Genomic DNA, 27,725 nt, shown 5'->3' with positions numbered 1-27,725 from the left:
ATTGATGCTATATTGGGGAAGAAGAGATTTGAGATTCTGTCATTGGGCTCAAGCTCTTGAGAGTCTGATGTGATGCTGATCCATACCGTGGATAGGAAGTTATGACAATATGAATGATTGACTATTTGTGCGTTTTCTTTCTAGGTACCAATTGCGCTGTCTAAATAGTTTTTTCCTAAACTAGATGTTTTTATCAAATTCATGTTCTAACTGTTTTTCGCATGAAGTCCCACATTCTAATGCTAATCTGGGTTAGGTAGGGTTCCTGTTCTGAGACGTTGACATAAACGGTGACAAATGATCGACAGACTGAATTGCTTAACTACTCATGTTGACATATTCATCATTATTGGCTTAATATGAAGCATTATAACACATGTTTTCTATAGTTCTGATAAGATTATGTTATTGGTGGTCATTAATGAATTAATCTTGAGTTGATTTGAATAAAGTTTGAATTAACCCCATGACTTTGTATTGTAACCAATAGGGAAATAAAATTGCTAAAACGTATATTGAGTTGTGGTTATTCATAATGTTGACATTAATAACTACTGATCAATGCTTTGTTTAATGGTTATTGGGTTGTGTATTGATGAACATTGGTTACACCGTAGCTAGGATACTCCATGCAAATCAAAAGTTTCATCAACCTATACGCGTCCCCTTGTAAGTTTACTTACTAAGGACCAGGTGCGCTAGCACACGCAGAATAGCGCTGGCTAGCACCATTCCAAGACGCCGGATGGGTGCCATATTTATGGAATGGCGCAGACCGGCGCGGAGGCCCGGTTAGCATCAAAATACATGACGCTAACCGGGTAGGGGAGGTGTAGGGAAAACTGGAGGTTGTGTGTGAAAGAATGGCGCTAGTCAGGTTGGAGTCATTTTTTTTGATGCACAACCCCCATGATCATGAGTCCTGTCTTATTAAAGACAGGAGTCATGCACCCCAGGCACTTCGAAAAAGAATTCAAAATACCTACCTAGACTTACCTGGGATGGGTCCCTCCGGGATGGGTCCCTCCCATCCTTAGGTGTCTTCCAGTTGGGGGTGCGGGTGTCCCTCGGGACGGGGAAAGGCACCTGAGGGCTGTTTCGATGGTCTCTGACCATGGTAAAAGGCCCACAGGTCCCCTGACGCCTACCCATACCCAGGTGTTAAATAGCACCATTATTTAAGGCACTCCTCCTCCAGTGCGTGATTTTTGCACAAGAGTATAACTATGGCGCTATGGCCTTCGAGTCATTTTTTGCCCGGGAACGCCTACCTTGCATCTCATTTACGCATGGTAGTTTTCCGCAGGCAAAAAAACAATTCAACTCCAATATTTTGGCGCTACACATGTCTAGTGCCAAAATATAAATATGGAGTTAAGTTTGTGCCAGATTTAGGTAAAAAAAATGACATAAAAGCCTTAAGTAACTTACGTAATGTATTTTTTTTCCTTCTGACAGCTCAGGAGGTCAGATGTAAACGTTATTTATGTAGGCGCACATTTAAAATGCTACTTTTACACAACATTACCCAAGGCAGGACCTCCATTACTCTGCATGAAACAAATAGATAACATTACAAAAGGTATTTCAGACTTTAGCGGCTCCGAACATACCTTTCAATTATCCTTTCCAGGATGAGTTCACATTTGTCCTAAAAACTGGGACATGTATTCACAATTGAGAAAAGCATCGGCACTGTCCGGGGAAATCCGGGACGTCTGGTCACCCAATCTGGCCAGCTCCCCTGACTTGAGGAACGCCTACTTGCGCGTGCATGTTTTGTGTGCATCTACGCCCCTGCAATGTGCGCAGATCAGTGTTACTAGTCTGTGTGCATGCAGGTGTGCAATTAAACCAGGCACACTGTCTGTGACCGAAGTCTAGTCTGGGTTCCCTGGCCCAGCTGCTGGTACACAAAGTGTCCTGCCAAACTCTCCACCACCGAACTGTGAAGGCAAGTTATCTCGACACATCCTCTCCCATTACATACCCTGAAGAACTGACCCGGGCACCACTCCGCTGTACAGCCCTGGGTTATTGTCCCGATCTTTCCCCTACCAAGGATATGTTTAAAGCCCCCGCGAAATATGCAGTTCTGTGGAGAAGTTATGGGACCAGTGAATCCTCGCGTTTTTTCATCAAGCAAATGATTAATCTCGGACCCCCCCCCCATCCAAGAGAATTTTTATGCGAGAGGTTTTATTTACTTATGAAACAGGTACCTGTAGAAAAAAATCAGAATGCGGGGAAGTAATGTATTTATATGTATCTGCCTATGGTAGGGTTTATGTTCTCCAAATTATTATTTTTTCTTTTTACCGATTGGTTGCGTTTAAACAGATGGCCACTACTCGGTTTGAAAAAATAATGGACACAGCTAGAATTTAAAAGCTTTATGTTATTTTTCTGCTTATTTGATCTATTTAGAAGTTTATAAAACTTCGTTAAAGCCTTGTGTGCCTTTAAATCGAACACATTTGGACACAAAACCACCAACCAGAAGTACTTTTCTTAAAATAGAAAAACTTTTATTTCTACAGAAATAAACTTATTATGGGTCACAGGCCCATAATGTTAGTGCTTGGGCATTCAAAGGCATGTAACAGTTTTTACAAAAATATTTTAGAAGGTTTATAAATAACTATGGCATAATACATTTACAAGTTAAATACACAGTAAGTAAGTTAACAGATATATATATATATATGTAGCTATAAAATATACAAACATGTAATTGCTATTGGTGCGGAGTGTGGATTTCACCTATTCGGGGGCACTATATGATGCCATTAAAGTCTATGAATTTGGTGGGCAGGTTGTCCACGGGGTACACCGTGGGCCCAGTTTTCATGGTCGGGGCCCCGTTCAGGAGCTGCCAGTCGCAGGTCCGAGCCAGTTCCACGGTGAAGATCTTGAGGAGGATTTTGGCAAACTCTTTTCCTACGCAGCTCCTCACACCGCCCCCGAAAGGGATGAAGTTAAACCGAGAGTTGTCTGCCGCCTGAGAGGACATGAACCTGTCCGGGTTGAACTCCTCCTTGTCGGGGAAGGCCTGGGCCACGTCGTGCGTGTCGCAGATGCTGTAGATGACGTTCCAGCCTTTGGGGATCTGGAACCCCTGTGAGGGAAACAAGGCAAAGCTGTTAGAAGCCGCGTAGACCAGTCCAAGCACTGGGTGCACAGCGCGGGGGGAGGGCGGTGCGCCGAGGCCCTCTAGAGGCCGTGAGCAGTGACAGCCATGAAATTGCTGCAGATTGTCAGCTGTTTTCGTTGCCGCTTCGACTGACCCCGTGAACTTCCCGGCGTTTGTTTAAGCGCGTCCTAAGCTGGGATCGCGTGAAGCGGGCTCCCGGCAGGTAAGCTTGGACACTGCCTGAACCAAATTTACATGTTTCAATCTCTAAAGTTAGACTCAGCTGCGTATGCCGGCCCTGCCGCTCAAAGGGACGAAACGTTATTTTTTCAGCTTTATATAGTGCTACCTTGGCACAAGGGCGTGAGACCACTTTACATTCATCCTTCCTAGGCCGAAAATCAGAATACAATTGTAGAGTGTAATTCATTTTAGCGATAGCTTTAATGTAGCCCTGCAGACAATATATTGTAAGAGTGCTCCCGACAAATTGTTGTATTTTTAATAAACAAGAACCGGAGTGCTGCGTACCAAAGCGCATGTTTTACAAAGTACAAGTGGATGTGCCCTTGTGAGACTGCCTCACCTCAATTAATTCGTTCACCTTACCTACAAACCCCTGGAAAGCAAATACTTAAAGGAACCATCCAGGTGCTACGAAGACGCTCATGCTTAGTGCTTGAAAATGTATTAAAGGGCGTTTAATCTTTACTCGGGATGATCTATTGCTTTTGAAGGTTCCCCGCTTTGAGCCCAGGGCTGGCTGCCATGACAGCGGGTGCAAATATAAAGAACGCAACTTACATTTAGCTCAAACGTCTTGAGGGCCACCCTAAACGCCCCTGGGACAGGGGGTCTGAGCCGCAGGGTCTCCTTGATGACGCAGCCCGTGTATTTGAGTTGCTCCAGAGCCTCAAGCGTGAGGGATCTCCTCTCCAGGCCGCCACTGCACAGTAAATCCTGCGAAAACACGTGAGAGGTGAGCATGTCAGCCCGCCAAACAGGCTATGCGTGCTGTGAGATGCGGCTTGGTGAAAACAAGGCTTCGGCCCTGCAAGGCTAATGCAGAACATTTATTACCCAGGTTAATGCCTGTTCTCGTGTTTGTGTTTTGCTTTCACACACGTACATTAGACAGACCCGAAGAGAAATATCCCTGCAGGCAGCTATTTTGCATAACGCACATTTGGATTATATGGGGCAGCTGAAACTTTAAAGCCCAAACATAACTCCACATACCTGTGCCCCGGGCAAAGGACAATATTTCGCAGGCGCCGATGCATTTTGCTGTAAGGTTTCTGTAAAAGGGCACCAACACCAACTGCATGAAGCAGACCGCAGTGGGGCAAAATGCGTGCCCCTTACCCCCACCCTGACCACCACATCAGAAAGGTTAACAAACAATATTTTGCTAAGATCCCATTAACAGAGGATATTTCTGGACTGGTCGTACATACCTTGATCTGCAGTTCCTTGCGGACTTTGTGCAGAACCTCTGAGTGAAGCGCCAGGAAGGTCATGAGCGATGTGGCGGCGCTAGCCGTGGTCTCGTGGCCTCCAAATAGGAGCTCAGTGGCCGACTCCTTCAGTTCCTATTTGTGGAAATCAAGACAGGAATCGTGAGCGCACAGGGCTACTGAACCCACACACATTCAGGTGTCTGGCCGCAGCAGTACTACCACTAGATAGGGCCATGCTGTGAGTCAAGACGGCAAGGGTGCATGCAGGACTAGAAAAGCAAGGAAGGAAGGTAAGTCATGTAGGCGCCTTGAGGCAACTACACCAAGGTACTAATAAGTGTATTTATTGCTTGAAAATACATATAAAACATGAAAATGTTACTTTTCACAGTACCACGTGGATGCGGCTGCATGCACTCTGCCCCCGAATAAAGTGTGCAATGGTCACCCCCGTGCGCGCCCCCGTGGCACCCTACCTGCATGTTCAGCTGCTCCCCGTTCCTCTGCGTGTGCTCGATCAGCAGCTGCAGGGCGTCCTTGTACTGACAGCTCGAGCCTTTCGCCATCTTCGCCTTTATGTTCTCTTCGATTTTGGCGTGGATCACATTGCGAGCCTTGAGACCCTGATGAGGAGGGGCGGCAAGGGGAGAAGAAACAACCTTTATTTAAGTATGGGATTTCAAAAACTCATCGAGTCTCCTCACACCATACCCACGCAGCGCCCACCCATGGCTTCACCGAGGAGGACTGTGAGGGAGGGCCGTGGCTCCCCGCACTTCATTCTGGGGCGGCAGGTCGCATTCCGCTACTGAGAGCGGTAGGATAGCTCAGTCGATAAAGAGCCTACTGCGGCGCAGTGGCGGTCGGCACTCAGGGGTCACTACATACAGTGCATCCGAGCAGGTCACAGCAAGTGCGACATAAATACTGGGACCCAGACAGCGAAATGCATACATGCCGACACAATTCAGAGACGTGTGAGATAAAAATAAAAAATAAAATAATTGGGAGAATATAATTGCAATTCTCCCAGAGACTTCTACTGAAAAAGAGGCAATTTCGGGTAGGACAGCCAAAACTAAGGATATTTTTTGCTTAACAAATCGGGAGTGTCCCGCCTCGATCGAGTCTACTTGGCCTGTATGGGAATACCACACAAAAAGCGGCCGTGTTAGAAAATATACTAATAAGGATTAAACTCCTCAAAGTACAGTAGGGGCTGTGGCAAAGTCACTCACGAGTTAGGCAAGAGCCGCAAGAAATCAACTTTTTAACCTAATCCACTTGGACCCAACATCCCTGCCACACACCAACCCCAGGCTCCAGTTGAGGCGCTTACCTTGTACAGGCCGCTGAAGGGCACGTCGATTGGCAGCGAGAAGAGGTTGCGGATCATCTCCTCGAAGGCGTCCACCAGCTGTTGCTCAGTCTCGGGGTCGGTCTGGTGCGGCTCGAAGCCCAGCAGGATCCTCATGGCGATGCGGAACATGAGGCGCTTCACCTCGGGGTAGACCAGCACACAGGCCCCGCCAGCCAACCACTGCGCCAGGGAGCCGCGCACCTCCTCTTCGATCACCGGGATGTAGTGCTCGAGCGCCTCCCGCGAGAAGGCCTGCATGATGACCTGAGGGGTGGGAGAGAGGGGGTACCAGTGAGACTAAGGCAACCAGGCCTGCACGGCTACCTGTGGGGGTACGAGGGAGGGGGGCAGGAGAGACACAGCGGCAACCAAGCCTACATGGAGACCTAAGGGGAGGGAGAGGGGGGAACCAGGGCAACTAGCCAACATGACGACCTGAAGGGGTACAAGTGGGGGGCAGCAGGTACCCCAGGGCAACTATGCCTCCATGACGACCTAGGGGTGTGAGACGGGGGTAGCAGTGAAACTAAGGCTTCTGTGCGGGTATTGCCCGCCTTGGGGATGAGGGGGAGGGCAGCGAGACCAGAACAACGCCCGTATAAATAAATACCCCATGAGAGAAAGCCTGCAGGAACAGCAACGAGAAGGTCGCAGAAGAGCACAAGCCAACGTGTAAAAAGACAGCACAAACACGAGACAGTAAAGGAGTTTGCCTGATAAACACGACAGGTTCCTCGGGGCAGGTGAAACCACTGAAATCAGCACAAAAAAATCAGACGTAATCTCGTGTCTGCCATAGGGTGGTGCTGTAGGCCCGGTTATGGACAGGATCTCTATAAACAACTACCCGTTTTAAGAAACCCTCTCGGACCCAAAAAACGGGGAACGAACTTTTAAATTTTTAAATGGAACCCGTAGGAGCCACATTTGGCTTTATACTGGTAATAAGGAAAAGTGACTGTCTTGGCTTCTGCGCGTGCAGAGGAGAGGTAGAGACTGGGGATGGTGCAGCCTCGAGTACTCACCCTCTTGCGGTTCTTGTGCAGAGAGGAGTCGTGCAGGTTGGACAGGCAGCCCCCACCCAGGATGGTGCGCACCGAGGCCGGCCACTGCACAGACACCAGCCTGTGCTCCCCGAGCAAGATCGCCTTCACGTTCTCCGCTCCCATCACGCGCACCGTGGGCCTCCCGAACAGGTGCGTTTTGTAAATGCAGCCGTACTTCCTGCGCTTCATCTGCAGGAATTTTCGTCTCTGTAAAAATAATGATAATAAAATTCAAACTTGAGAAGACGATCGCGCTGGTTAAAAAAAAAACACAACACGAATCCAAGCACTGCACCTGTTGCCGAATATTCGTTAAGTTATAAAAGCACAAACATACACTGAAAAGTCAAATGAAAACACTTAATTGAACGTTTTACTTGGCCGATGCTATGGTGGACGGCATGCACATAACGTGATAGTTTGAACTCTCTAGTACCCGCTCCCGTCTCAATCGTCATGCTGTAAAATGACCCCACGCGGGGAGCTCTGTACCTGAAGGACCAGCTGCAGGGTCTCTCCGAAGAAGGGGAGCCCCATGGTCCCCGGGGGCAGCGGGCTGCGGCAGAGGCGGTCCCGGGTGCTCAGACAGTACAGCTCCCACAGCTTGACAGCGGCCATGAAGAGGAGCAGCGGCAGCACCAGGGTGCACAGGGCCGAGGCCCACAGGGTGGAGAGCCCCATGGCGGGGCACCGGGGACCTCTGGCTTCACCCGCACCGCTGCCTGCCCAAGCTGCGCTCCGCGGTGCCCGGTCACACCCTGCTGGGCACCTGCCTGGTCAGAGCCCTACACCTGCAGGGAGAGGCTGGGTCTCCTCCGACAAGAGTACCTCCAAAGCGCTCCTAAATCACTCGGACAGGCTCTCTTTGACGAGGCGCTGTATAGGTGCCACACTGGAAAACCAGGCGCAATGAGAATGAAATCCCTACAATCTCTGGTGCCGCTTTGTGACTGAGTCCTGCCCGTACTACCTGCGATGCTCCCTCAGTGGCACAGGACTAAGGCACATGTCTTCCTAGAATAACCCAACCGCCCTGCCCTCCCCTTCTTATATGCTCCCCAGGTCTCTGCCCCCTTTTTTACCTTAGTCAGATAAATTAGTTCACACAAAGTTCATCTTTAATTGCAGATTGCAGCCTGTACTGGCTCCTCCCCCGGAGGACGCTGCCCAAATCCTTTAACCAGTTGCATTCCACCTCTTGCGCCCCACACAATCGGCGGATTTCACTGTGAAAAGGTGCTAATTCCCCCGCGCAACGGGGCGCAAGCGGGGCTTTGTGCCCCGGCTCCAGAGCCTGACTCACGAGCCCGCCTAATAAGGGGGGCGCCTCTGTTTTACAAATATAAATCCCCGAAAACCAACACAAACGCATACATGTTATTATTCCCTTACCTGGAAGAGGCATAGCCGCAAACTTTTGGCCCTCAACGCTATTAGTGAGCACAGAAAGGTACAAGTAAAAACAAAGCTAAGAAATGTAGATAACGCGATATCATTGGCCTCTCAAAGACAGTGCCCTGTATCGTTGCCTTATACGAGAGTCTTGTTTTTTGGCGCGAGGCTCTCTTTTTTTGTTAAAATGTTCTTATTTAAGTATGTTTACATTCTCATTCCGAAAGTATCCCTCCCGCCAGTTCAAATTAATGGGCAAATAAAGAATGATGAGTCTCTGGCTGCTTCGACCACTTGAGAGATCCAGTCAAATGTATCATTTCACTGCTGCAACAACGTTTCGGTGCACACTTTAAGAAAGATTTCGAGCCCAAAAGAGGGGCTTTTGTTTACCAGTTGACGAGAGTCACACCTTTATTTTTGAAGAGCCAAAGAAAAAATGTGGTCGAGAAATCTCACCAGATCGGGTTGAATGGAGAATGAGCTTCCAAGTTGCCATTACCCGCTTAGTATTTAATAAACTGAAAGGAGAATATAGTGAAAGGCGGAATCCACTCGCCTGGGACCTGAGTTAATCACGGACATCTCCACAGTAGATGCTTCAACCCCCTAAACTATCGCGGAGCAAACGGCTCTGTGAGGAGGGGTGGGGTGTGCTTTGAAAAAAAAAACGGAAGTCGCATCTTTAACAAATTCATCTTTCAGAGTCGTATTGTGTTTCCAAGAACCGAGCCGAGAGCGGGGGTTTCTGCCCTGTCCTCATTACAGTATAAAGGCAGAATAATGTCACGGGACGCGCGGCGGCTCCCGCCAGCATCACTTACACCGAGGCTGCCCTGCGGTTCACCCCACAGCTCCAGCTTGTTTTTACGTCTAGGATTCTGGGAGGAATAAGAGGCAGATCCGTAAACTTCTGATAGTGCGCTAATCGCAGGTTCACCCGCGGGTCAGCCAGGGAAAGCTGGCTGGATCCGAAGGTAAACACTGGGCCACCCTCCCAGGGCTACTTATGGGCACTGTCGGATTAAACGGCAGCTCCCAGTCAGTCACTGGCCCGGTGCCAGGCCGTGCTAGCTTGAGGGCACAGTGCGCGGTGCCACGAGGGACCTTGTGTGGGAAAGGGGCGTTTGGTGCTATCTACAGGTCCCTTTCCTGGAGAGGGTGGGGAGTGTTATGGACAACTCACATTGGCACCTTTGGTAATGCCATGTCGTGTGTGGGTAGGGCGGACTGGTCCGATGACATGGACTGCTTGCTTCTGAGTTGGAAGGCCAATTTCCTCCTAAAAAAAAGCAGGTGCCTTGTCGGCTCGTCCAAATTGTATGGCGTGCGTTTTATTTTAATCAGATACGTTTGGAATTCTCGTTTGTTAATAATATTAAGGTTTAACGTAAACTAACAACTTAAAAAAAGATTTGCGGTGACATACCATGACCTCGTCCATTTCACATTATATTAGTAACTGTTTTTGTTCGCCAATTTTCCAGCATAGCCGAACTCATAGGGGCTATGCCGCCCCACACATCTGTGTGTACACAACAACAGTAATTACCAAAATGGCGGCAAAACCCTGACCTGTAGTCCAGGCCCATCATGGGTAGCCTCTTGGGGCATGAAACCAAGCACCCCCCTGATTTCACCCAATGAGATAGGTGGCACATAGAACACGCAATGTGTGCTCTCTGTGCTTAGCGAGGAGGGGCCCCTTCTAGGTAGAAATTGTGGTGTTTTCAAGTGAGTAAATCTGCCCCATCAAAAGCATTCCTCACTCAGTGTGCAAGTAAGCTGATCCCCCGACGTGCTCCACAGACTCTTCCCAAGTGTTTCCACTTGTTACCATGCACTCGTGGGGTGACCTTCCACATGTGGAGGGGCGCGCCCTGCCTCGGCGTGCCACCCTATGCCCTAAAAGCTCCCATGTGTGCATGGGTGCTGTGGGCTCCGGTCATCCCTGCTGGGATCAGATATTTGTCATAAAGATTAGCCGTAACCAGGACATAAAGCCGTTTACAGTTGGTTTTATGACTTAACTGCACCTTTACGAGGGCAGCAGGTTAAACCCCATTTTAAACCCCTGGTGTAATTACTCCCTGCTCGTGCCCTGCCTCCAAATTAAGGACATCAGCGGGGACTTCTGTGTCTATTTGCGCTTCTGCTTGGACTTGCAAAGAATGTCACTGCTCCTTATCCTCTCGCCTAGAAACAGATGTTGTTAAATTCACCACCAAATCATAACTGGGAATATCCAAGAACTACTACGCGCGAAAAGTGAACTAAAACCCAAGAGTTTGGGTAACTGAACTGTAAAAAGTGGACATGGGTAGGCATTGTATCAGAAAGTATTTCAGTGACCTGCTATTAACCTGGCATTTTTAGCACCGTGTGTTTTTACGTTCTGTGTAGATTTATAGGAAGTCGCTTGGAGGGAAAATACCTAAATACAGCAACAACCTGTGTGCGGCAACTCTCGGCGGCCTAACCGTGCTTTAGAAACGTCGTATGTCCTTTACCTCACGCACGCCAAATCTCTATTTAGGAAGTTAACCAGTTTAATGATACTTTTTCATATTTTTGCACTTTTTCGCTACAATATCCATGCCTGCGAGCGTGTTCCCAACGAGTGCTCCGTGTTAGATGTTCACATAAAGACGATAGCGCAATTGCAAACACTTTGTTTTCGAATAAGATTTGAATATTGAGTGTCTATGTATCCAGAGGGGAAGCGCGCAATGCCGGCTTTCGAAAATAACAAATAGTGTATGTCACTGCCTCAAAGCGCAGCATCTGTCGGCTTCAGAGTGGCGTGGTTCAAAAATTAACAAATGTCGGTCCTCGTTTTCCGAGATAAATATGCGCGTGTGCAATTTAATATTTATGCTGTAGCAATGGAAATACGTGAACGAAAAACGTGTACTAAGAAAAGTATATATTTATTATAGCGCAAAAGTCAAATTGAACCTTATAATAAAGGTAACTTGTATTTACAGCTCAACTCTGTAATATCCTGTTAATTTCACTTTATTATTATTGCGGGATTAGTGGGGCATCATGACCCGGGGGAGGCTTCTCCTCTTATAAGTCACTACTTACCAGCCCCGTACTCAACAGTTCTGCAATAATATACCCGCACGCAGGCGAGGTTCCGCATATCATAGTTTAAAATTTAAGATCGTGGGGTTTGAAGCATCTTCTAAACACGCAGTGAGCCATCAAAAGTACTAGGAACTTAAAAGAAAGAAAAAAAAGTGATTTCTTAGTATCCTTGGTGAGTGATTTTAAATTTGCAGAGCATGATTTTTTTTTTTTTTTGCCCTGGTCCTAAACATCCACTGAGCAGTCCTGGCTACAAACACCTAGGCAGGTGTTTTCCAAAACCCAGCCTCTACTTGGAAGTGTGACTCACCGCACAGGTGTGAACTAAGGAACCCCGTGTTGTGAAAAAAACTGATCTCATGCCCTTCTCTTGAACTGTTACCTTACCCGGTGGAAATACTAGTTCACGAGTTGGTAATGGTTTCGACTGGATCCATTGGCGCCAGATTGAAGAAGTTTGAGGACGGGACGATAAATGGCCTGGGGGACGCAGTTGTGCTAGACATCCATTTCTGAACTTTACACCAGTAACCAGTTACAGTCCACAAATCCTACCCCCATTAGCATAAGCAGCAGGTTTCAAATGGTATATGCTGAAAACAGGAGAAAACATTTGTAATTGGCCTGGCATTTTATCTGGGGTTTCTATATACCCGTTACAAATTACACAATAATATGGCCTCTTTCATCAGGCCTTGATTGTGCAAAAAAGAGAACACGGCTATATAAAATACTATTATTGCTGCGGCAGTTTCCGCTGAATACCAGAGCTAAACGCCAGTACTCCCGTACAGATAGTATAACATTTCAGGTGGCGGGTGTACTGTTATATTTTACAGAATTTCCACGTTCGCAACTACCGTGGTACTCTCGGAAATTTGGACACAGGAGGTCAATGGGTGTTGGATTGTATTATGGTCTATAAAACACTTTCTGAGTAAGAGCCAAAAGAAGCGTCACCTAATTTCGAAGTGACAAAAAATTATTTACAATTTTGAAATACCTTATGCGAGACACACAAGGGGGTGTAATTGTCCAATGAAAGAAATGTGTGCGGCGCGGTTCTGAAACAATGCCCGTTTCCTAAATCTGAAATAACTATTTGCCCTCTATAACACATTTTAGTAATGGTATGGCATTAAATGTGTCAACACAAAAAAGTGGAAGTGGTAAAACAAAACTCTACTACCGGGAGAGGCACGTTGAAGCCTGCGCAAAGAACTGCGTAATTCGGGGTGGCACTTCCCAACCCACACCCTGCTGGGCTTTCCTGGGCCAGTTCTCTCCCACATGGGCGCCCTACCTGGCCAGTGCCCTGGATGTGTCTCTTGGACTACCTCCACGGTGTGGGCTCTCGTACGTCCTCCAGAGCGTTCACACTGCCTGCCCTCCCTGTACCTTACCCTCCAGTCCCCACCTGTTGGGGCTCCCCAGGGAGCGCGCCAGGCCTAGCCCTGTCCAGCGCGCTCTCTGGCCCTTGTAATCAGCCCTCCTATCCTGTTCGGGCCTCCCTGGACCATCCCTGCTCCCCCTCTTTGGTACAACCTTCCTGTCCTTTCCAGGGCTCCCCGGAGCGTGCCCACCAGCCCCACCAGCCTGCCCCGTCCCCGGAGCGTGCCAGGCCCGCAGTGGGCAGGGGCGCAGCCACAAGGGGCGGGGAGGTGGGCGGTGCACCCTGACCTCGGGCTGCCATCCCATTCCCAGGGGCTGACCGGCAGCTGACCCGGCCTCACGGACCGTGACATCTGCGTGAACCCTGCTGCCCGCGCCCTCGCCAAGTTCAGTGTCCATCAAAGCGCCGATCGTGATAATTACCCCCCGGCCCGCCCTCCGGAGCCCGCCTTCTCCCGCCCGGTGGATGTGCTTGCTGAGCTGGCGCTCCGAGGTGAGCGGAGAAGACCGGCACGGCTGTGTGTGGCACGCTCGTGTGCGAGATCCCGTTTCCCTCCATTTAAATCTAAATTAGATTGTTGATTTTAGTGTAATATCCCAATTTCCTGCAGCTGCCGCCCCACAGATGCATTTCAACGCAGACCTCTATATTGGGTCAATATTTAAATGCTAGTGGCCTAGTTGAGAATTTGAAACGGTGAAGACTAGTGTAACGGCTGGCACTATTACTCAAGGATAACTGGTTTTAGAGTAAAAGGCAGTGTAAACTAAAGCTTTTGCATGTCCCTCAAAGCACCCTTACTTGGAGTGTGCAACCGCCCTTTTATCATAGGCATCCTGCAAAAAAGCAACAACCCCCATCGAGGCTCCATACGAACGCCCTCCTAAAATAGTGTACTCGCCATTCATTTTAATGGCATCACCCTCTTATCAGCAGACTTCACCCTTATCAGTGAGCCAGCAGGTTGACATGCATGCATCTGTTTTGAGTAATTGAGGCGTCCCGTGCACCATCCTCGCAGAGGCCGCCTTTGAGGGGCGAGTGTGCGGCATCACTCCAGATCACAATGGCGCCTTTGCAGGAACGATTTCAGTAGCCGCGCTAATTAAAGTTAGTTATTGACACTTGTACTCGCCGCCTACTGACTCTGCCTCGCTGACCGCGAAGATTCACCTCAGAGACAAGGTCAGAAGGGCAGAGGCTTCTGGTTCACCCAAGGGTCAACATGCCAGCAGCACTTAGGCCAGGCCTGCTCCACAGCATCCCCAGCCGCGGCCTGTCACACTGGGAGCCATGTGCGCCGCTCAGGGAGACAGGTGACGCATTGCACTCCGGACAGCCGCACACAATGTATGGGCCCCCTTGTGAGAACACTTTGCAGGTGATTTAGACAACACCCAACTGCATCTGGCAACGCTGTCTGTGGCAATGGCTGTTAATACCTTCTACCGAGCGGTGCGCCCTGCCATTTATTTACAGCCAGATATTTGCATTTGTTTTACTTCTGTGGCATTTTTTGGGATTACAAACAACAACAACAAAAGAAAGGGATGGGAGATTGTTAAAAGGGATTTCTAACTTGGATACGTCGAGTAATGTAACCCTCTGCCACTATGGCCACTGCTTGGGTCTTAGCACAGGTGTGCTGTGCTCCCTTTGTGTTTTTAGGTCTCAGAAGTGAACCCGCGGCTGTTTTTATTTTTTTCAGCACAAGCAGTGCCCATCGGGGTCAGGGACATGCCTCTACTTTGTAGGTGCAACGGAGCTTTCGGCGCAATTTAGAAGCGAGTAGGGCCTTGTTCAATTGAAGCGGCTTTAAAGGAACCTTCAAAAGATGCCTTCTATTTACCATGTTCCAATTTCCTGTCATTTATTGGTTTGTGGAAACTGTTAAGCAATAAACTATGCTTTTCTAATGCTGTTTTATATGGCCGAAAGGCTTACTTGAGCACTGACCAGTTAAATATGTTAATTGAGAAACGTTTACAGATCGAAAGCTGAATAGCGAATTGTAAAATTGGCAATTTTATGATTTAGAACCACGTTAAGCACAACGAAGTTCCACTGGGAATTCTCCAACTATTTATCAGCTATCAGCAGTCTACCAGCCCTCCTTTACCTCTCCCCAGTCTTACTTATGAAGTGATAAACATTTCCACAGAAAAAAAACCGTGCCGCATTGCCTCCTCGCCTCATCTGAATCATTCATAATGGGACAGTGTCACAGAGAAGGTCTGAAATAGGCACGCCACCATGAGGGCAGACTCACGGAACCATGAGAAACGGAAATCTAAAAGAAGGATGACGAGGAAAAATATGAAATCGATTAGTTACAAATACAAGTAAGTAATCCGACCATTTCCACCCAATATCTCCCATTCTCATCTTCACCCTTACTTGCAAGAAGGGCCAAACATTTCAAGACTTGGGTCCGTTGTTGGTTGCCCTCAACAAACCCTAACGAAAAGGTCTGCAGCAACACCAATTACTTTATTTCCTGCACCAAACACAGTAAAACATGTCCCCTGCCAAAAGATGACCTTTAACAAAAATCATTGTTTTGGAACTGAAGTGTCTTACAAAAGGATTGTGCAATCTGGTGGCTAGACCATAACAAGGTGCTATCCCACATGTACCAAAATACTTTTTCTCAGCAAAATAAATCATTCAAATATGAAGAGCTCAAGGGAGGGCGTGGGAGCCACCATACCCAATGCCTGGAAGTAGTAGTCTTCCAATACACAAACAGTTATCCCCCGAGTTACCACATTCAGATTAACAAATAAATTCAGTCCAAAAGCTTAGGCCCTGATTTATACTTTTTGATGCAAGCCTGCGTTAGTGCAGGTTTGTATCAAAAAGTTTACTGCTGGCTAGCGCCATTTCTGGATGCCAGCAGGGCATCATATTTAAGGAATGATGCTATCTGGCGGTAAGGCAGGTTAGCTTCAAAATAAATGATGCTAACCGGGTGGGGGAGGCATAGGGGAAACAGGAGGTTGTCAGGTTAGAATCAGAAAAAATGATGCTAACCTGACTAGCGTCATTCTTTGATGCACAGCCCCCATGGACATGACTCCTGTCTTAGTAAAGACAGGAGTCATGATCCCCTGCCCAGGGGCCATGCCCTGGGGACTTACGTACCCTGGGCATGGCCATTGGGCACAGTGCCGTGGTGGAGGGCCCAAGTTAGGCCGCCTCTATGGCACTTGTAAAAAAAAAAATCACAACTTGCCTGGACTTACCTTGGATGGGTCCCCTCATCCTTAGGTGTCCTCCAGGTGTGGATGGGGGTGTCCCTTGGGGCAGGAAGGGCACCTGTGGACAATTTCCATGGTCTCCGACCATGGAAACGAGCCCCCAGCTCCCCTAATGCCTGCCCTGACCCAGGCGTTAAATAATGGCGCTAAACAGGCTTAGCACCACTATTTAAGGTCATCCTCCTCCCGTGCATGATTTTTGCACGGGAGGATAAATAAGGCGCAAAGGCCTTAGAGTAATTTTTGCCCGGGAACACCTACCTTGTATCTCATTGAAGCAAGGTAGGTTTTCACAGTAAAAAAATGACATTAACTCCAATATTTTGACGCTAGATGGGTCTAGCATAAACATTTAAATATGGAGTTAAGTTTATGCCGCATTTGCGTCAACAAAAATGACGCAAATCCGGCGCAAAAAGAGTATAAAAATGCCTCTTAGTGCTTTAAAATTATATAAAATTCCAAGTGTTTGGTGAGACTTTATTCTTTGTCTTCAAAATTGTTTCAGAGTCATCCAATAGGTAAGGTGATAAGCATATCCATATCGGTCATGTGGTTCGCAACTTCATACAGGTCATGTAGCCGACATGTATTTTGTCATAATGGCAAATGTGCCTACTACTTCGCCAGGACGGAAAGTACAATGTTCCAAATTTAAGCAAAACTTGCATCCATATGGCATAGTAAATGCACGTGTATTGTCTCTAGTTTAAGGACCTTACAAGTTAAAAGGAGGAAGGAGAGTAGTCCTTCGTCATATCTCGGTGACATGTAAGACTCAGCAGCTCACACCTCACACAGGGAGTCCACCCGACAGGGCTTCCCATTGGACCTTGCTCTCCTCTTCCTCACAGGGCATACTGGTCTTGGCAAGCAGGCAGGTGCTGGTTCTCAGGCTCCAGGGCAGGTTCTCTTGGATTTCCTGGGTGATGTCCCCTCACCCAGCAGGGAGGCTAGCAGGCCTTGGTCCCTAGTAGGGGCGGCTCCTCCGCTAAGGCGGAGGAGCGTCACCCCACTGCTTTTAAGCAGAAGGGGAAGGAAAAATAAAATGATAATAGCAAAGCAGTACTATCATTTTACTTTTCCTGAGAACTGGGTCAGGGCACGGCTGGGCAGGAAGGGCCTGGAGGAGGGCTGGAGGGAGGAGTGCAGTGCACAATAAGTGCGCATGTCTGTTTGGCCTGCCGTGTTGGGCCGGCCAAACAGACATTCACACTTTGCATTTCTCTACCCGGCTGTATTGAACAGCCGGATGGAGAAAGTGCACAGTCTCCCACTCCCTGTCTGAGTACCAACTTCACACCAGCGTGGTGACAGCAGCGTCGTGATTGGCTGGGAGCATGTGTGCTGCCAGGAAGAGGACAGAGGAGACGTGAACGCATCTCAGGAAAAAAGGTACGTGTTTTTTTTTATTTCTTCATTTTTTTTATCCCCTACACCACCCCTGTTTAGTGGCAGACATCACTGGTCCCTAGTCCTGGTCACAGGCAGACGCCTTGCAAAGCTTTCCTATCTCACACAGCCATCTGGTTGCTGGGCAGATGATTTTCTTTCTTTTAGTTAATTTCCAGACACCAAGGGCCTGATTCTAACTTTGGAGGACGGTGTTAAACCGTCCCAAAAGTGGCGGATATACCACCTACCGTATTACGAGTCCAATATATCCTATGGAACTCGTAATACGGTAGGTGGTATATCCGCCACTTTTGGGACGGTTTAACACCGTCCTCCAAAGTTAGAATCAGGCCCCAAATGTGATAAAGGGTCTAGGTCTTTGAAATTGTATGTTGGGTTTCTGTTTCTAATGAAGTATCTACTTCTCTGTTTCCTCTTGAAAAGCAGTATGTCATCACAGGAGTGATTGCAAAGCTCATAGTAGGTAATAATGTATTGTACAGATAATAAAATCCAATACAAATGAACAAGGAAAAACAAAACAATCAATGACAATCAAAATAAATACCCTCAAGGACTGAATTCAAACTAAAAGCACATCATAGTTTGCGCTTGCGACATGTTAAAAGACGTTTCTCCCAATAATAAATAAAATACAAATCACCCAACCCAAAACCCCACATAAAACACAAGGCAATATACATAGGCACAGCCTTAAGGTGCATGGTGCATGAATTAGTAATTGCGCTAAGCATCAGCTCATACCGTTAGAGCTCCTCATCCTAACCAATAGTGAGCAAAATGACAAGATCGTGGAAAGATTCCAACTAGATGTGTTCGTTGCTCGCAATGCCATTAAATTTAGATGGTGCAATTTTAATAAATTTGGTCAGTAACACATTTAGCATTGGATGGCCAGGGTCCAGAGACTGGATAATAGCTTGGCGACAGGAGCGGACTCCCAATTCGATCCATTTGCTCCAGAGCAAGAGTCTACGCTCCTTTAGTAGAGCTGGGCACAGACAAACCACATGGTCAATGGTTTTGTCCGCATTACTACAGCCTCTACATGTCACGCTGTCCCTGGGTGGTAGCTGCCAATTTGGCCGATGTTTTAAAAAACCCCAATCACCCATCCTTAGGGCAAGAAAGGCCTTTTTCAACCAAAACCCGTATGTACAAGTGAAAAAACTGGAGGGCACACCTGGCTTAAAGGAACCAATTACTGCCCAGGCATGCTTCCGATGGACAAGAAGAGAGCAATCTGAATGAGAAGAATACAGTTGGATAAGCCTTTTAATCTCTGATTTAAACAAGGAATAGGGGGGGATTACTTTCCCAAAGATCGCCAGCGACCAATCGGCGTGTGCATTCAACCAAAAATTGGGAATAGGTGCACTTCGATTTTGGCTTGCTAATTACTTGCCACAGGACTGCCTCCAAGTGGCCGTCCGAGGCCTGATGCAGTTTATAACACAACTTCAAAAAAGCACCAGCGTCAACTGCCACCAAATCCGGAAGCCCAAATTCCAGCCGTACCTGCACACGTGAGGCCAGGTGTGGAACATGAAAGATTCTCTTGTAGATTTTATTAACCAACCTATTTAATAGTCAAGAGCCTTGCCCAACAGAATTTCTTGACCATAGGCCAATGAGGGAGTGATTTTTGCTCTAATAACATCCATTAAAGGAAGAAGGGTCGGCCCCTTTAAAACCTTAGCTAATTTGGAAAAGGCCACCTGCAAGGCCACAGCTTTAAGTTCCATTTCCTTCTTATGTTTAACAAAACTGCCCCTGGAGTCAAAATGTACCCCTAGATATTTGTAGGACTGGTCGGAAACAAGTTTACGGTTTTATAGTACCAGCTAAAGCCCGAATGTTTTTTCCTCCCAAAGTGGACCACTTTTGTTTTAGACAAGTTAACTTCTAACTGATTGGTGGAGGTATACGTCGCAAGTTGGTTAAGCAACCGCTGAAGGCCGATCTTAGTGCAACTATCAAAACAAGGTCGTCAGCATAAAGCAGGTGACTAAGCCTGAAGCCACCAATCTTGGGGGGATGAGAGTTGATGGCGTCAAGAGGTGTTGACATATCTGCAATGAACAGATTAAAAAGAAGAGGAGCCAATACACAACCCTGTTTCACACCACAAGTGGTGGGAATTTTCCTGGATAAGGAGCGCCCATGACCAAGCTTAATTCGGACCCGGGGGTAAGTATGGAGTTCTATAATGGCACCCAAAAGAACTGGGGGAATGCCCCAGCTTTATAGTTTGGCCCATAGGTCACTCCGGGGGATCCGATCGAATGCTGCCTGGAAGTCCACAAAGCAGCAATTCAGCATCAGGCCTGACGCGATCACCCTATCAATCAAGATAGAGAGTGCTAATAAATTAGTTGAAGTGCCTGAGCCAGCAGAGAACCCCGTTTGGACTATAGGAATTAGTGACTTCGATTCAGCCCAAGCACGGAGATCCTGCAACAAAAGGCTGGCATAGAACTTAGCCTCCTTGTCCAGCAGGGCTATCATCCTAAAATTGGCAGGATCTGATCTTGAGCCATTTTTATATAGAGGATGAAGGATGGCACCAAGTCCAGGACTCAGGTATGGTGGAAGTTAAAAGGCAATGTTCAAACAAATATGTAAAATGGTTGACCCAGAGGAGGGGATCCTGCTTGAATAATGCCTGTGGAAGACCATTGGGACCGGGGGCTCCAAATTGCTTAGCCCTCAAGAGGATGTGGGAGAGGCGTAATTGGAAAGACTTCCTTACTCCCTGTGGGGAGATTGGAGACCCTGTAAATGGGCGACACATTTTAAATGAGACTATGAAAGTTCTATGGGCCCCCTCATCCAAAGGTTCCCCATCCTGCTCGCTATTCGAAAAATGGGTGGTCAAGTAGGCTGCCCACGCTCCTTCTGAAATGTCAACAACGCCCAAGCCCCTTTGGTTACTGTTTAGATGATTTATAAGGGCCCAAAATTTTATGGAGTTTGAATCGCTACTTGCACTTAAAAGTTTGACCCAAAACTGGCTGAGATAGGTCTGATAGTAATCATAAACAGCCGTCCTATAATCTTTCCTCAGTTGTTTATATTCAATGAATAGACACTCAGAATCAGGGCTTTTCCTGATTGCCCTTGCTAGCCTATTCCGTGCTTTCTTTAAGTTCTTGGTTTCCCTGGAGACAACAAAAGACCGGGATGGGGCACAATTGTGCGCCGATTGATGGAATTTTGACCATAAAAGGCAAGAAAGGTTGACCCACGACCTAATTGGGGACACACAAACCAATCCCTCCGAATTGAAAAAGTTAATATATTCAATCAGTACAGCACCGCTAATAGAAGCATTCCATTTTATGCGCTTTAGTGATTCGAAACAAGCGCCACCACCCACTGTCCGCATTACATCATAAGCAGAAAATAAATCTTGATTAAATAGATACAATTTGAGGACTCCGAGGGGAAATCAGAAACCTTTCAATGAGGGGAAACAATTCAATATTACAGATGGTGTAATCTAAATATGAGTGAGATCGACCATCAGATCGTGTCCACCGTGGGGGGGCATCATCTCGTAAGCGACCATTCAAAACTTTTAAACCCATACTGTTAAAATGCATTAATACGTATTCTCCCAGCGGGCAGTGCAGAAAACCCTGGGGCCTTAATTGTTCGGGAATTAGCTGGTGGTTACCACAATCTGGACCCTCAAGAGCCTCCGTTGTATCCTGAAACAGGTTCATGTTGAAATCGCCAGTTATAAGATAGCTAGCACGTGGGTAATCTCCAACTAAATTGGCTACAATCTGTGTCAATCGAGACAGCCTGCCCCTTTTTTCCTTAGTTCCGGGGGCAATGTAAAGATTGATTATTATGAGGGTCTCCTGCACAGTCCCATTCCTTATGACAATCCCCTGGATCCAGTTATCCTCCCAGACCAGAGGTAGTATACTCCCATCTAATTTGACGATCACATAAATGGCCAAACCACCCTGGGTACGGCCGTTCTTGCTCGTTCTATGGGCAGATTTCCATATTTCTAGGTACCCTGGCAGTGGACAACTGTGCTCGGCCAGGTTTCCTGGAGGGCAATTACATCGTGACTGTTAAAGAATGTTAAAAGGTCAGCCGAAGCAAACTTATGCACAACCCAATTGATGTTCCATGAGCATAGGGACAGATAATCAGGTGTTGGAACAGAACTGCCCACCCGTGATGGTCAATGGGGATGACCTTGCAAGACGATGGATGGCAGCTGATCCCGATAAAAAAAAAAACAGAAGAACCAGAGCCAGTGTGGGAAATACCATTAAAAGAGGAGGAGTCACCCAGGGCACTTTTTAAGATTGAGAATGGTTTCAGAACTGTGGGAGCCATCAAACATTGAGAATCTGATAGTAACACAGGGCAGCCAGGCTATTTAAAGGGAGTTATTGTAATACCCCATGAACAAAATAAATCTCTCCTGGAGAGAATAGACGAGCTATCGTGGCAGAAGTTAGTGTAACCGAGGTACGGTCTCTTGGATAGGGCCCCCTGGAATCCAAGAATTCAATGGACACAATTTCCTTAGAACCAATGTAGTTGAGATCCGAGGTAGCATTAAAGAGTCTTATAATATTCCCCCTGTTCAATATGTTGTGGGGGCTTCTAGAGTGATATTCTGGGGAAAACCCAAGTTTTAAAGTTGAGCTTTCCACTCGAGTCCTGAAAAGGTGCGTGGGAACTGGAGGCTGTGGCGGTTCCTCTACCATCGGTAGTCCTGCAGGACCCCCCAGGACCATATTTTTAACGGAAATGGTCCGCAGGCTTGGAGGCAAGATTGCCGGAGAACTGCTTCTGTTAGCAGATGCCAATTTAGAGGAATTGGGGGAACCGAGAGCCGGAACATCGCCAATCGTATTCCCATGGAAATTTTTTGATACAAACAGTGTGGTGATTGGGCGAGCAGGTCCTCCACCACCCTAATGAGGGGCTGCCGAAACCAACACACTGCCAGAATTGCATTTCTCACCCGAAATCAAGTAGTCCTTAAAGAAGGAGTCTGTTTGCTGCCCAGTTCTTCTCGCCAAGGGGATATTGACAGGCACAATCTGGAGGGGGTTGGGAGGTGAAGTCAACCTAGGAGCACCTTGGGGCTGCAAGGGCAGCTGCACCTCGGGACTGGCCGATAGTTGGATGTTTGTCGAAGATCCTTGAAGGGGTTGGCTCACCCTACCGTTTCGTTGTTTGAGGAGTCTTTTCTTTTCCCTCTTGCTCAACAAGGGGGGAGCCACAGCGTCGACTCCTGAGGATGTTGGTAGAACTAAGGCAGGTTGTGCAGGGGTGCTGGGAAGATGAGAAGAGGCAGGCACCACGGGCTCAAGCTCAAGAGTACGAGAAGACGTGGAGGCATCCAAGGCCTCAATGACTGACTCCGGAGCTCCGGTAGCAGCTGGCCGAGAAAGATTGATCGAAGTTACACTCTTGACTGGACAGAGTTTGTCCAAAGTTTCTGGCCTGGAGGACCCCCGAACCAAATCAAAAGGAACGCTCGGATTTGACGGGGGAACTGAGGACACAGGCGCTGAAGATAGCCTCTTGATTTCGCATACAACTGAACTTAAAATGGTAGGCAAGGATGACAAACTTTCGATGATTGGAGAACAGCAACATGACGGTTGTACATAGTTGGAGCTTGTCTGTGCTCTAGTAATAAGCTGGTTTAGATTCTCAATTTTTTGATCGATGCCAGCTACATAAGAAGCTAATGTGTTCAGCAGATCAACTTGGACATCCAGTTTATCAGAATGGTAGTTCAGAGCCAGCACAGTCGATTGAAGAGTTTGCAGATCTGAGGCCAGGCCGTGCTGGTTTCTGTGAGCGTAAGAGGGGGCACAGAGTTATTGTCCTTGCCGGTACCGCTCAGAGGATCAGATTGAAGACAGGAGAGGTCGAGGAGTGATTGGTCGTTAAGCCTGCCTTTGATGAACTTAGTTTGAGAGCTGGGGGCGGCCCCACTAGAAGACTTTAATGGTAACATTGGATGGATGCTACCTGTTGAACTCCGGATCCATTGGGCTGCCGGGAGGCTGGATGGCAGGAAGGAGCCGTGGTCCTGCAGGGGATCATGGCAGCCTGCAGACGGCCCAACCGGCCCAGCCAGCCCATAAGGAGCTGCTGGAGAGGCCACTGAAGGAGGCACCCCCACCCCTTCAATTAAGGAAAGGTCACTGGAGATGGTCATCAGAGAGAGTTCGAAGTTTTGGCGAGGGTACAGCCCACTGATCCTCAAGGGGTGGTGAATGGCTCACTTCACTCTGAGAAGCTAACTGGGGGAAAACAGGTGAAACAGGAGAAGCTGGACAGTAAACCTGTGCCACTGTTGTGAGGTGGCCACAAACAATAGATGAAGGATTGGTGACTGCAGGCTTCATGAGAGCAATCTGGCATGGTTCTGACTTAATCTCCCCACCATTTGTCGAGAGTTCCAATTGAGTTTTTTTCTTAAAATATGACAATAGAGAGGACTAGCAAGGCTTCAAGGGGCGTGGATATGCCATAAGAACAGAAGCAAGTTGAGACTTCAATGTCTCAGAACTAGGCGGATCGGCAGCCGGTGAGAAGGGTGCCGCTGAAATTACAGAGGCTGACGGTGAGGTTGACAGTAAAGGCAAGGAGGCATTGCCTACATTGACATCACAGTGGCATTTCTTGCACTTTTGAGTGTTCGGGTGCTCCTTCCTTTTTTTACCGGACCTCATAGAGCAGCAGGGTCCGGATCCTTGCCTTGAAGAAGGGAGAACTCCAGAGGAGGAGAGTGACACTCAGCGTAAGTGGATAAAACTTGAGAGGCGCTTTGTAGCGCTCAGTTGAGAGATCAGCGCACCAATTGAACCAGCAGACTAGAGTGCATGGAAGACGGAGTCCCGATTGAATTGGGAGGCAAGGGGAGGCAGGAGACAAAGGGGCACAGGCAACACGGTCCAGACAAGCCGCACTGGCGTGGCACTAGCCACCTCCGTCAGAACCGGACGCCTACGACCAATAGTGGAGTTCACGTACTGCCCAGCTTGAGGCAACTTGTAAGATCTCAGACACCTGCCGGGGGTTGCCGTCTCTTTCCGTCTCTTGCGATGCCCCTCTGGTGTTCCTGTGTTGCACTTCTGTTGCTCCGTTGTAACTCCTGTATGACTCTTTAGCGGCTCCCTCCCAGAGGACCAGGCAGTCCTGCAGTTCCGAGGAGATCGATGCTGTCCCAGAGATTCCCCGTATGGCCGCCTCGTCGTGAAGGGAGAGCAAGGTGGACCCAGCGGTGCCCTGGCCCGACCCCCTCCGGGCCCAAGGCTCCTTGAACAGGCAAGACCAGGAAGTCAGAGACGGGCAATTAGTAGGTAGTAGAGTGGAGAGGGAGGAGGTTGGCGGCCAGAACAGGAAGACGCCCGTCTGGTCTGCTAAGCAGTGCAGTCCCTCACTCTCACTCTCACGAGCTGCTATCCTTACTGCCCCCGCGGACCTCCTCAGCCCCCGACTCCGGCTCCCAGTTGCGACCGCAGCTCCGGGCGTTTGGTGGCTCAGAGGCTCAGAGGCACTGCCCCCTCTGCATCGACAAGACCAGAGGGTGCGGGTGTGGGAGCGGGCTCCTTTTTGCCTCGCGGCCCCTCTCGTACTCAAGCACTAGTCCAAACGCTGGCACCGGACGGGCCTCGGCGACAGCTCCCGGCGTCCAGCGTCCACGGCAACTCTGAAGCACCGCTTCCCTGTGTAACGCGAGTTGGATTGAGAAATTCACTGTTAAAACGTTGCCTGAAATGTACTACGAGCTAGAAATATGAAACAAATCCTAAATATAGCTAGATAGGACATTGCGCCCAGGTGGTGTGATGAGCTAGCCTGTTCGCTGGGCTCTTGGTTCTCGGTCTCTTTCCTCACATCTCCTTAGAACCCGCCTTCTCTCTCTGTGTATCACTGAGCCAGCTTTATAAGCTTATAGTCGCACTGCACAGGTCATGGGAGTGACTAGAGGTCACACCCGCACGTCAGCCACATTGATATGAATTTCAATAGATTAGCCCAAATTTCTCTTATCAGCCCCATCACCCTCATGAGATGTGCCCAAGCCCCTTCCTTATGATCTCTCACTGAATCAAAGAGCATCCTTTAATTGGTAAAGGGGAGGCCTAGTCCTCCACTCCCCAGTGTATGTCCCACACAGCTTACAAGAATGCAGCAATCCAAAAATCTATCTGAGTGAATCTCTCTACCTCCACTCCTTGTTTCACCATGCAGGCCTGGGTCTTTTAAAAAGGAACCCAGGGCCCTCCATGTATTGTACCATCCACAGGCACACAAACATCTAGTACATGCATACACACACTGCACAGTACTGTACCCTCCATGTACAGTACAACTCACAGGCACACATACATCTAGCATGTGCATCTAACATGCACACACTGAGTGGGTTATTACAACTTTGGAGGAGGTGTTAATCCGTCCCAAAAGTGACGGTAAAGTGACGGATATACCACCAGCCGTATTACGAGTCCATTATATCCTATGGAACTCGTAATACGGCTGGTGGTATATCCGTCACTTTACCGTCACTTTTGGGATGGATTAACACCTCCTCCAAAGTTGTAATAGCCCCCTGAATCCTTCATGTATCGTACCACTAACAGGTACATATACAACCAACACATGCATATGTCCTGCATGCACTGCACAGTACTACATCCTTCAGGTACTGTACCCCTCAGAGCCACATGCACCTTCGGCACATGCATACACCATGCACGCACTAATCAGCACTGCACCATCCATGTATATCACCCCCCAAGTAAACATACACCACTTCTGTGCTGCGCAGCACTTCACATCAACTTGATGTAGGCCAAGGATGAGTTAAGCACATAGCAACGGAAGCTTTAAGAAGCGAGTGAGCCTATAGGCTTCACTCCAGTGACGCAGATTAAAAAGAACCTGTTCACTTCACTTCTACTGACCACTACACGGTATGTTGTCACGGTGTGCTTGTGATGCTTAACTCCTGGCAAAGGCAGTAACATTCTACCACTATGAGTATAGTGCTTTGAGCACGCCTCCCGATCCAAAAAGGCCACAATCTGTGAGACAGACCCATGTCATGTCCTTGTTTGACTATAACAACAAAAATCAGCATTAGTAATCCAGACGTCAGTACGGTTGGGCACTCAGGGCCGGGGTGCACATCCATTACCATGAAGAGGACTTTTCTGTCCCAACAGACTCATTTGACTGCAATAATGGTTCCATCTCAGAACCTTCATTAACATCACGACAATGGTTCACCTCACTGATGTCAGTGGAATCACCCTCCCATTAAAGGTTCACCTCACTGAGTTAAAGAATGTTACCCTCCAGCAGGCAAGTATAGACCTTACAGCAAAGGTTAATCTCAAAAGACTTCACTGGCATCGTAGTCCAGACAGTAGGGTTTTCTATCACTCCAAATGGTGGAAACAGGTGATACTATTGAGAAGAAAGGGAATCCCAAATGTAAAGTGGTTATTGGGAAGGTACAGTTGGTGGTGACAGTGGATTCAGGGTCTCCAATCACTATAATTTCTGATAAATTGTTTGAAAGAGAATGGGCTCATATGACATTGGACAGTCCTGACATTCACAGTGTTGCATTTGATGGCCAGGAAAATGATATCATGGGATATTTAAAAGAATGCATTAAGTTTCACAACAGAGACATACACACTAAAATGTATGTCACTAAGAAGGATTACAAAATAATAGGATGGCAAGATCAGGGACTGTTTGGCATAGTGCCAAGACCAGGTACGAACTGTTCCATTTATTTAGAGGATCCTGTTTCCATGGTAAACCAAACTGAGAAATGAGAGTTTCCTCTGGGAGAGATCTTAACTAAACCCAATTCATTGCAGAAAAATTAGGCTTAGTAAATGAGTTTTAGCATTGTATTATTCTCTAGCCAGATGCCATGTCTATAGCACACAAAGTGAGGAGTATAACTTTAAGTGTAAGGGGAAGATTAGAAAGGCACTTGAACAAAATTTGTGATAATAAAGTCATAAAACCCATAGGTAGCTTACAATGGGTCTCCCCAATTGTGGTTGTTTTGTAGAAATCAGGCGAGCCAAGACTTTGTGTGGTCCTTCAGTTGTTAAACAGGTATATATTAGTTCATTGTTTACCCC

General features: G+C 47.8%; 1 protein-coding gene across 1 annotated transcript; it reads right to left on the bottom strand.

The window, feature by feature from the left end:
* Positions 1-2,503: 2,503 nt before the first annotated feature.
* CYP26A1 (cytochrome P450 family 26 subfamily A member 1) lies at positions 2,504-8,038 on the bottom strand. Its single transcript, XM_069239819.1, has 7 exons — positions 7,492-8,038; positions 6,979-7,206; positions 5,933-6,217; positions 5,070-5,216; positions 4,591-4,725; positions 3,938-4,093; positions 2,504-3,118 (listed from the first exon to the last, which is right to left on the bottom strand). Exons 1-7 carry the CDS (start codon positions 7,678-7,680, stop codon positions 2,777-2,779), a joined length of 1,482 nt encoding a protein of 493 aa, XP_069095920.1. The 5' UTR covers positions 7,681-8,038; the 3' UTR covers positions 2,504-2,776.
* Between the last annotated feature and the right edge of the window lie 19,687 nt (positions 8,039-27,725).

This window comes from Pleurodeles waltl, chromosome 6, assembly GCF_031143425.1.
Source record: "Pleurodeles waltl isolate 20211129_DDA chromosome 6, aPleWal1.hap1.20221129, whole genome shotgun sequence".
NCBI classification, from domain to species: domain Eukaryota; kingdom Metazoa; phylum Chordata; class Amphibia; order Caudata; family Salamandridae; genus Pleurodeles; species Pleurodeles waltl.
Note: the sequence above shows the minus strand (reverse complement) of the source record. Positions and strands in the feature narration are given on the sequence as shown.